The following is an 11,485-nucleotide window of genomic DNA, read 5'->3' as shown; positions in this document are numbered from 1 at the left end:
AATGGGAAAAATATGCTAGCTTTATGACTTGATTGCCTTACCAATGCCTATATGAAATGGCTCGAACCAATAGATCATATTTGTTTTAATCTCAATCCAATTTTGTATCATCCTAAGATTAACAAATGACCTAACCAAAGTAAACGCTAACCAAGAAGCTTATCGATTAGTAAAGCAAAGGGAATTCAATTTAACGAAATTCACATTTTTTCAAACAGCTTATTTTCCAACTAAAGATAGACGCTACATGATATTGTAGCAAAATTATGAATATTAGCACATAATTAAATAAATACAGAGGAGGCAAATTGTATTTATTCAATTCTTACGTACCAAGAGAACAATCCAAATCCGTCGATTATTGCTGGCTTAAAATGATTACTAGTTTATATCTAAAACCCTTAAAAGAGAATAGCCATCAAAATAACTTAAACAAACATATATCAACCAAATTTCGAAATTACGACAAACCCATTGCAGTAGAACTGGAGGATCGTAATTCAACATACTTCAGATTTCCATTCAAACTTAAAAGCCAAACGAATCAAACCTAATAATGGTTTGATAATGAAAGCACGATTATACTCCAATTTCAATGATTAACAAAAGGGAATGGAATTTAGCAATTTCAATTTCGCAACAACGCAACTAATCACGCTGCTCCTACGCAGAAACTACCATATCTAGTGATATTTGATCATTCAATATCTAATTGAGCAAATGACTACCCAAAATTATATACAGAACTCCATTACTGACCTAACTAAGCAAACATGTTGTCCTGACTTTTTAAACAGATTTTAACATTATGACCATGTCCATTCACACGATGCTGGTTTTAGATTACAGAATATTCGACCAAAATCGAATCCCATATCTATTTTAAACCAAACTCAGCCTCTAGAAGCATTACCACTGACCAACATTAAAACGCAAACTGTTCAAACTAAAACTTGAAATAAAGACAGAATTAAACTCTTTTAATGAGATTAAATGGCCAACATGCTTCAGATTCCCATATCACAGAAGGTTTTACAGTGGGTGGAATAAAAATGTACCTGGAAATAAAAGAAGGAAGCAGAAAAATGAGGTATCAGCAGTAACCAACAGCAGCAGTAGCATTCAGAAGTTACAACAGTAGTGCAGCAAAAAATAACCAACAGTTTTATACTTCTCCAAGTATATAACAGAAGTAAAAGGAAGAAAATTCTAGATATTTCAGATCCTAAACCAGGTAATGAAAACAGTAGTTATTTTTCAATTTCTCAGCTTTTCTCTTTTAATTTTCAGTCCTCTCCTCTCTCTCTCAAAATCCGTCTTTTAATCTCTTAATATTCAGAAAATTCTCTCCTAATATTTAGAAAACCCTCCTTTTACTTGTGTTCAGCCCCCTCTCATTTATAGCCAAACTTGAAGCATTTAAATTCAATCCCACCATTTTCTACCCTTCCCCTTTTGAATCCCACTACTTAATGTTTTGTCCTCCACTATATTAAACAAATATATTAGTTCCCACTAACACATATCTTTTCCTTATTTAATTCCCTTATTGCCCCACTACTGCATGCTTTGTCCCCCACTATATTAAACAAATATATTAATTCCCCACCACTATGTCTTGTCTCCCACTACGTATTATTTTATGTATTATTTTAATAATTTAGCGCTTAGTGGACAGAACACTCAAATTAATCAATTGCTAAAACTTAAAATCCCGAAAATGCCCCTGAAACTACTGAAATTACCATTTTACCCCATCAGCTATATCCAATCCTCCTAAATCAATTAACCAAACTATAGCAGCTATAACTAATTCCTAATCAAATTTCATCAACAAATTTAAGCTAGAAACTCAGATTATGTCAAATATCATTAAAACAAATACTAATGATTCAGGGAACCACACCATATGATGAACAATAAAGAAACAACTGAAATCATTTTGACTGAACAACATTTTTTAACAACAAACATACTTTCAGATTCAATAACAGTAACAAATTGAACATAACAAACAAGTAGATTCAAATCACTAAACTCAAAAATCAATTGAACTTCAAATTAAATCTAACAACATTACAACCAACACACTTCTATATTAAACTAAACAAGAACAAATGAATAAAAACAAACTGAAGAAATAATCAAGAAATGATAAACAACGAACAAGAAAAGAATCAAACATATATTGATTTCAAATCCGAGAATATCAAACAAAATACGGACAGAAATGAAACTTAAACCAACTAACCGGAAATGAACAACGACGAACTCGAACGGAAACAAATCTGCCCGGAAACTTTGAAACCAAAATAACTCGAATCTGCCCGGGAATTTTTTGTATGTTTTCCGGTTGATTTCAGGCGATGAAGTTGGACGACGAAAACGAAGAAGGAGCAGCAGCGTTTGGTGTTATGGTTGTTTGGACGTGAGGCTCTGTGTGCGTGTGTGTTGTGGTGAAGCAGCAGCAGTGGCTGCTGGACATGGAGCTAATGGTGGTCGTTCATGGTTAAGCTGGGGACGAAGAAGAAGAAGGAGCAGCAGCCATGGGGAGTTGGTCGTCGATGGCTGTTCGTGGTTGGTCGACGAGGTTGCTACTGGTTTGGGGCGATGGAGGCGACGGACTGTTTGGTTGCTTGGTGGAGCAGTTGGTCGTGAGGAGGAGGCTGTGTGTATGTGTTGAGCAGCAGCAGCCATGGCGGGCTGTTTCAGGTGGAACGAGGAAGAAGATGACCGGAGCTGCTGCGTCAATGGCGACGTGATGGGGTGCATGGATAGTGGTGAACGGAGGGGGGCTGTGGGGCTTCGTGGGGGGTGAACGAAGAAGATGAAGAGAGGGGGAGAGGGTACATGGGTCCGGCGGCTAGGAGAAAGAGAAGGGGTCTTTAGGGTTTTTTGAGTAACAAATGAAACAAAAATGAGAGAAAGAGTGAGGGGGGGTCGTGTGGTCAGATGGGGGGGGAGGTTGGGCTTTGGTCAAGGGGTTTTGGGTTGGGTAGAAGTGTTTTGGGCCTAGGTTTAAAATTGAAGAAGAGGCCCAATTCCGATTTTCTTTATTTCCATTGCTTTTTTTCTTCTTTTATTTTTTCTTAAACTAAAACTAAATTCTAAAAATCCTAAATTATCCTATAGAACTAAATTAATTTATAAAAGTACAAATTAACTCTCAATAACAATTAACACACAATTAAATAGCAATTACGATAAAATCATACAATTTGGACATTAAATGCTAAAAATGCAACGTACATTATTTTTATGATTTTTTGTTCTTGTAAGAACAAACTTAATTGCTCCTAATTGTAGAATTAAATTCTAAATGCAAATACGACATATTTTTGTATTTTTTATTAATTTAATAAATAAACATGCATGGACAAATACAAATCATTTATCAAAAATGCCACGAAAATTCTCAAAATTGCACACAAAGGAAAATTATTATTTTTTTTGAATTTTTTTTTGGGAGTATTTCTCACATAGGGCAAAAATCACGTGCTTACACCTGGTATGTAGAACAGAAAAATGGGGTAAGCAATCAGCAACAACAAACAGCAAAATACAGCAGCAAAAAGCCCAACACAGTAGCTTCAACACCTCAATCCAGAAATCCCAGCAACACGGAGAAAACCAGTAAAATGGAGAAGAAAAATAGTCCAAAAATCTCTCTTTGTTTTCTCTTTCTAGATTTGAACTCTCTCTAGTGTTCTTCCTCTCTCAATATTTCAGAAAATTTGGTTCTATCTTTTTTACTCTCTCCAAAATGAATTTTGCACCTGTATATCCAGTGTATCCAAAGTGTATATCGGGTGTATATCGCTCTCTCCACCCTCTCTTTTGTTCTTCTCCTCTCTTCTTTTTTTTCCCTCCTATTTATAGCAAAATTTTCGAGATTTTTCAGATTTTTTTAAAAAATATTTTATTATTTTATTATTTTTTAATTAAAAGAAATCCCACTTACAAATTGCTTTTATTTTTTTATAAAAAGAAATCCCAACTTTGTTTACTTTTATTTTTTTAAATTCCAACTTTAATTACTTTTATCTTATTTAAAATTTCACTTTTTTTACTTTTTAAAAGAGAATTCCACTTTATTTAACTTTTCTTAAAAAACAATCCACTTTCTTTTGCTTTTCTTTTAAAAATGCTACTTTCTTTTACTTTAATTTTTTTTTAATTTTCAGATACCTTTATATTTATTTTTTAATTCCACAAAACTTTACTTTTATTTTTTTAATTTTCTACTTTCTTTTACTTTTTAAAAGAGAATTCCACCTACTTTTACTTTTATTTTTTTTATTCAATACTTCCCTTTTTCTTATTTTTTAAATCACTCCCGACAATTAAAAAAATTAAAAAAAAAATCGCATTTTTTTTATTTTAAAAATAAAAATAAAATAATATTAATAGTAATAATTCACCTTTTAAATTTTGTATTTTTACCCTATAATAAAAAGTGTAACAAAGCTAAAAATTGTAGGTTAAAACCCCTAAAATATTTACATAGAAGAAGTGATAAAAAAATTAAATATTATCAAAAATTAGGTGCTCACAGCGGAGGTCTTGAGTTTGGACTCTCAACAAGAGCATTTGATTTTTGGTATTTTGCCTTGGTTTGTATCCGTTATGCAACCATAATGCTTTATGAAAATTTCTCTTCTTTATTCATAACTATACTATATTGTTTAGTTATGAATGCACTGACTCATCCCATTCCTATTTGCCCTGGTGATGGATGCACTAACTCATCATAGTCAAGGGGAGGTGCCATGGTGCATGCTTTTCGCTGATGACATTATTCTAATTGACGAGACACGAGGCGGCGTCAACGAGAGGCTAGAGATTTGGAGACATGCTCTTGAGTCTAAAGGTTTCAAGTCGAGCAGGACGAAGACGGAATACCTCGAGTGCAAATTTGGAGTTGAGCCGACGGAAGCGGGAGTTGAAGTGAGGCTTGACTCTCAAGTCATTCTCAAGAGGGGTAGTTTCAAGTACCTTGGATCGGTTATTCAGGGGATCGGGGAGATTGACGAGGATGTCACACACCGTATAGGGGTGGGGTGGATGAAGTGGAGGTTAGCGTCGGGAGTCTTGTGTGACAAGAAAGTGACACCGTTACTAAAAGGTAAGTTTTATAGAGCAGTGGTTAGGCCTGCAATGTTATATGGAACTGAATGTTGGCCGGTAAAGAACTCACACATCCAGAAGATGAAAGTAGCAGAGATGAGGATGTTGAGGTGGATGTGCGGGCATACAAGGATGGATAAGATTAGGAATGAAGATATTCGAGAGAAGGTGGGCGTGACCCCCATGGAGGACAAGATGCGGGAAGTGAGACTCAGATGGTTCGGGCACATTCAGAGGAGGAGCACTGATGCACCGGTGAGGAGGTGTGAGCGACTGGCTGTAGTGGGCACGCGGAAAGGTAGAGGGCGACCTAAGAAGTATTGGGGAGAGGTGATCAGATAGGACATGGCGCGACTTAGGATTACTGAGGACATGGCCCTTGACAGGGAATTATGGAGGTCGGGCATTAAGGTTGTAGGTTAGGGGAAAGTTGTGAATATTTCTACAGCACAATAGAGTGAGACTAGCTAGTTAGGAGTTAGACTAAGAATGTCATTGGTCGTCTATTGATGCAGGGCTTTACCTGCTAGTTTTACTATACCAGCCATCTATTTCGTATTTCGTATTTTGTATTTCATATCTCTTATATTGCTGTTATTTTATTATGCATTTTTATGGTACTAATATATCGGCTCCAATTACCTTTTTGAGCTGAGGGTCTCCTGGAAACAGTCTCTCTACCCTTCGGGGTAGAGGTAAGGTCTGCGTACATATTACCCTCCCCAAACCCCACTTGTGGGATTATACTGGGTCGTTGTTGTTGTTGTTGTATACTATATTGTTTAGCGGTGCTGTCTATACTAGTAATCTTTATAAGACTAAATTTATATATTATATTATGTAATATATTTTATGAATTGAATAGTCTTTGTAGCTCGTGAAAAATGTTTATCAATTTGTATCATTTTATGTTGCACTATTTTTTTCTTAATTTGTTAAAAAAAATATAAATTTTATATTTAAAAATAAGTCAATTTTAAAAATTATATTTATACTTAATAATGTAATTATATATCCAGAAAAATTATATTACATTTCAAATCAAAAGTTCCGACATCTTTTTGGGCTTTTAACATATTTTGCTGGTCGACCTTTATATTTACGGTCGTTGTCCAAATATATAAAAAATATATATTATATTAGAAAATTATATATTTTTAACTATTATTTTGAGCACAACTATCATAAAAATCTCAATTCTTTTTTCTTCCCCTTAAACACTATGGATAGTCAAACATGTGCAATTTAAACGGCGGAGTGAGCTTGACGGGAAGGACCTGGACCAAACCCAAGTTCCTATTACTGGACTCTATGAGACACAAACCAAATTAAACCCAAATACGAATTACTTGTAAAAATAGTACGGTATAGCCAGTTTTCGGACTGGTCATTCAAAAAATAGTCGGTGTTTATCAAGTCAATGAAAAATAGCCACTATTTTGCTGTAACAGAGACCAGTCCAGCATAATATACTGGAGTTCGGTGCACCTGTGTATGAACTCCAGCATAATATGCTGGATGCTGGACCGATATATTTTGCTTGCTCCGGTATAATAGCTCCAGTATATTATACTAGAGCACCGGTGCTTCAAAATACAGTATATTATACTAGACCGGTATAGTTGCTGCAACTCCAATATAATATGCTGGAGTTCAAGCACCATTTCTAAATCTTAAGTAGCTAAAAATAGCACCATATAGCCAGTTCTAAATAGCACCGTATAGCACGGTATTTCGAACAACCAGTTCTAAATCTGTCTAATTTTGAATTTCTCCCTAGATTGTAATAATGTGGTTGATTCTATAATTTTCTTGCAGAACCTCACTTTTCACATTGCATAGGTCAGTGTCTTCCTGTACTTCCAAATCTTAAGTATATTGATATTCTGCTCCAAATATCTTGTGGGGTTTTCCCTTTTTGCTTCATTCAATTTTCTGGGTATAATTCAGTCTCGTTTCTGCTTTATGTATGTAGTTGTACTGTTAAAGCTTGTAGTTTTTATTAGGGTATTGGATCCAAGGAGCTTCGCAAACGTTTTTTTGTGCAACTTTGGGTGGATGACATTTCTTTTTTCTTTTTTTTTGAATTGAATTTCCTAGTTGCAATTCTTTGATTGCAAAAAAAATGCAAATTTGATGGCTGTTGAGGTTTCTGCTACATATTTGAACTCTGAATTGGACGTGTCTGTGAATTATGATTAGTTTAAAATATTCTTCTTTTTGTGAGTTCTTTTATTATATTGTTATTGGATCAGATACCACCTTCCCTTATGAGTAGTGAAGTATAAAGAAATTTAGTTGATTGACAGAAAGCATGGGTTAAAAAAATAAAGATGCAGAGTGAAACAGGGCGAAAAGAAGTAGCTTGTAACTAGTTGAAATGCAGAGGGAAAGTTCCACCTTTGTGGTATTTGTCGTTATGTCCATCTGCAAGGCTGAGTCATCTGTATTAAAAGCTAAAAACCGCAGTTAATTTCAGTACTTCTGTTGGGAGCTCAGAAGATAAGTGAATGATTGATTAAATTCTACCAATTTGTGAATGATGATACTTCTTATTTGGACATTTGGTTTTCTTTGTGTATTTTGGTTTATGTGATGCTTTAGTGCTATATTAGAATCATTGTTCCTTGTGATTTTTACAAGTTAGTATATGTTTTTATTTGCTTCCCATGTTATAATAGCTTTAAATGGTGATGGTTAATTTGTTTTCAAGAAGTAAGAATCAAATTTTCTGAAAATCTGAATGACTAACCACAAGATTTCACTAAGTATTATAGTAAAGTTTTCTTGTTTTCAAGTTTTGTGCTTTTGATCAACTGTGCACTTGACAGTTTGCTTCTAGCATAAAACCTCAAGAACTCATTGTTCTTTTGGTCTTGTAGCATTTAATGGCATATCTAGCCAGTGCTGTTAAAATCGATCAGTTCATCTTCTAAAGAGGGTCCAAAGCAAGTGGTTTTCCTTCGAACAAAGATGCCCAAAGTGATCCATTGATCATAACGTGGTAGATTGTTTGAATTTCAACTTTGAGAAGTTGGATTAATATCTTGTAAGTTGGTCGATAAAATTAGTTATTTTAATTACAATTTGATTGTTGTTACAGTATTAAATTCATGTATGTTTGGTTATTTTTATGTTAAGTGACTTGTGCGCTTCATTTCTCACTTTTCGCTTCAAGCCCCATGGATGATATTGCATTTTTGCAATTTTTGCTTTTAAAGACTTTCTAGCAACTCCCTCACTAGACTGGGTTGCAATTGTGACTGGTCCATTTCGGAAAAGGACAACTACAAGAATATTGTGCGTGATAACCAACTAAAAAGCAAAGTTAAACTGTCCATGCTTTGATAATACTACCTGAGATATACTAGGAATACCTCATTAGATTACAACATGATAAGATTTTATGTGACTCAGTTGATAAGTATTGTAAGATATATGATAAGACCAGTTCTGGTAGAGTTTGGTAGCATGAGAAACAATCAGCAACTTCGTGGTATCTACATTAGTGCCATAAAAAACTTTATCTTTTTTGCTGTTGTGATAAGTTACCAAAAGCAATTTGAATTTTGTGATTTGCTTATATCTTCTTTGACAAGTCTATCCGTGACTGATGCGTGAATGATAGTTATTGATGAAAATAACAGTAGCCCTGAATCCTTGGTACTCAATATATATAGGCAATCGTCTTAAAATCTAAATTCACCATTTTCTAGGAACTTAGGGAAGGATCCACAAGGTGGATATAATTTCACAGCTGCAGGAGCAAGTAAATACCATTGCAGCTCTTGCTTTCAATACCTTTGGTACCCTTCAGAGGGATGCCCCTCCTGTTCGTCTGTCACCTAATTATCCGGAACCGCCTCCTGCTAATCCTACAGAGGATGCAGCCAATGTTGCAGAACAACCAAAGTAAATGAGTGCTGCTTTTGTTAAGGCTGCCAAGCAGGTAAACCTCCCTACCTTCACATTTTCTTTCTATAACACCCTCGTTTGGTCATAGATCAAGTTGATCAACTAAGATGAGCAAGCCACATTATATGGATCATTTGCATGTACTTTGAAAATATCCAGGATTCCTAGAATATTGATATTTTTTTTTCTGGTCAAATAATGTCTTTTCGTCTTCCTTTTACTAGTCTATTTATATTTTAATACATCAAATCTTTATATTATCTTATTTGTGGACCTTTATGCATTGTCATGGGGATATTTATGTTTCATGGCTCATCCTATCTAAGTTTAAGTCTTTCTTTGTTGAGTCTTGAGACCAGTGTGGTTGAGTTCAAAGACCTAAGTATGTTGTCCTTTATTTTAACAATACATATACTAATGTAATTAACATCACAAACTACTCAAACTAAAACCCGACTTATTCACATAATGGTGGCAAATTCCAACTACTAGTTGAAACAGAATCTCATAACTCTTGGGACTTTAACTTGAGAACTTGCTCTCAGCCTCAGGAGTTAAACAATAACATCTAGGCTAAGTCTCATATGGTAATCCATGGTTCTTCAAAACCCGAAAATTTATTCTAGCTTGTGGCCCTTTAGCTATCTTTAGTGAAATACATGGACACACTTGTCATTATTTCTAAGGTGTTCAAGTTCACAGTTATATTTCCCTTGTTTTCATCTTGTCCTCGCAATCAGAGGTTGTCTGATCTAGCATCCCACCAAACTTAAGATGCACAAATGACATTGCATACGACCTATTGCAGTGTGCTCCTAAAGTGTTGCTTTGCTACAATGTTGTCGTATTCTTGAAAACATTTTTCTTCTGTTCTTTTACTGGACAGTTTGATGCATTGGTTGCTGCTCTTCCTTTATCAGATGGGTGTGAAGAAGCCCAATTGAAAAGAATTGCAGAACTCCAGGTATAAGCTTCTCTGTAGATAATTTTTTGACATATGATATTTGAGCAAGATGATGCTCCGTCTTCCTCTCATTACAATGCCATATTCTTACTGAGAAACAGAAGCTCTATATAGTTAATTAAAAAGGATAAATGAATATTAATCTGTGATTGCGTTTTTGGGCTAGGTAATTTTGTCTGCATTTTACCCAGTAACTCTTACTCTTTGTATGTTATGTAGGCTGAGAGCGATGTAGTTGGCCAAGAACTTCAAAAGCAACTGGAAGCTGCAGGTAAGGATTTTTTCCTACTGTATCTGACATAATTTTGGTTTTGGGATAGGCATTTTTTACACAATACATGGCTATGCACATACTGCAGAATTTGTGGTCGAGGAAAGTTAGCATTTATGTATTTGTTTTCCTAAGTTGTTCTAGTTACGCTAAGGTCCAAACGTCTATGTACCTTTCAATCTTTTTATTATTTTTTGGCTAAGGTCCAAACTCAGTTTGATTTTGTTGACTTAGAAAAGGAGCTAAAGCAGGTTCAGGAGTTGTTTAATCAAGCAACGGATAACTGCCTGAACCTTAAGAAGCCAGAATGAATTAAGCTACTAGTACATATTTCATTTTCGATGGAACTAATCAGACAGTATTTGCTTAAGGAGGCCCTCTTCCTGGAATATGCCTTGGAGGAACAACAAATCGCCTGCACCAGGCTTCTTATGGGTGCATTTACTAACTGGTCAAATATAAACTGGCTGTGTTCTGGCATTACCATTTGAAGTTCTTGGCCGCTGCAGAAAAGAATTCAGCATTCCATGTGTACCTGCTGCAAATCTTTGTTTATTCGTAATGGAAAGGCTAGGAATGATGTGTTTTAAAAGCAAATTCAGCCTTCATTTGTCTCCTCACATGCATTTCCTATTCCTTCTATCTAACCATAACACTGGCGTCTTCTACGAGACAAGCACGATTTGGAAAGTTGGTTAATATGGTTCTCTGCTCCAATAGTTTTATGTAGTCAATAGAATTGCAATTACTGGATGTGTATTTTCTTAAACATATAAGCCAAAACAAGGGAAGGAGTACAAATAGAACCCATTTTCCCAAACGACTTCATCGTTCTACTGTTTTGATTTGTTTACATATTTTGTAGAGGTTATCTAAATACACTCTACTAATACGTTGCCTGGATACTTCCAACTGTAAAATGCCATCGTCCTCGGATATTGCCAAATCGAGTGACCAAGCAATAGCTCATAGCTCAGCTTGCTCGTTTATTATAACTAGTCTTAGAGTACGCGCTTTGCGCGTGTACCCTATCTCAATGAGTAAAAACTTATTTAAAATTTATCTTTGAATTATCAAATAAAAGTATAAGTTCCTGAAAATGATGAATGGTGATTGTGTATAATTAACTCTATAATGAAACAATTGTCCAACATAAATACTTAATTATCAGTCAATAATTCAGCTTAAAAATTATTTCAATGACTGAA

General features: G+C 34.9%; 1 protein-coding gene across 7 annotated transcripts; it reads left to right on the top strand.

Annotated features, from left to right (window-relative positions):
- Window positions 1–6,447: 6,447 nt before the first annotated feature.
- On the top strand, window positions 6,448–11,097 carry LOC107799049 (mediator of RNA polymerase II transcription subunit 21-like). 7 transcript variants are annotated; one of them, XM_016622119.2, is made up of 6 exons: window positions 6,448–6,969; window positions 8,010–8,176; window positions 8,844–9,076; window positions 9,929–10,006; window positions 10,226–10,277; window positions 10,649–11,097. In XM_016622119.2, exons 3-6 carry the CDS (start codon window positions 9,044–9,046, stop codon window positions 10,723–10,725), a joined length of 240 nt encoding a protein of 79 aa, XP_016477605.1. In that variant the 5' UTR covers window positions 6,448–6,969; window positions 8,010–8,176; window positions 8,844–9,043; the 3' UTR covers window positions 10,726–11,097. The 7 variants fall into 7 exon arrangements, 6 of the variants coding, with proteins under 6 accessions (XP_016477605.1, XP_016477601.1, XP_016477603.1 ...); XM_016622115.2 differs by having other exon boundaries at window positions 6,450–6,969; window positions 10,512–11,097; XM_016622120.2 differs by having other exon boundaries at window positions 6,451–6,969; window positions 10,652–11,097.
- The last annotated feature ends 388 nt before the right edge of the window (window positions 11,098–11,485 follow it).

The sequence above is a fragment of the Nicotiana tabacum genome, chromosome 3, assembly GCF_000715075.1.
Source record: "Nicotiana tabacum cultivar K326 chromosome 3, ASM71507v2, whole genome shotgun sequence".
Classification (NCBI taxonomy): Eukaryota; Viridiplantae; Streptophyta; class Magnoliopsida; order Solanales; family Solanaceae; genus Nicotiana; species Nicotiana tabacum.
Note: the sequence above shows the minus strand (reverse complement) of the source record. Positions and strands in the feature narration are given on the sequence as shown.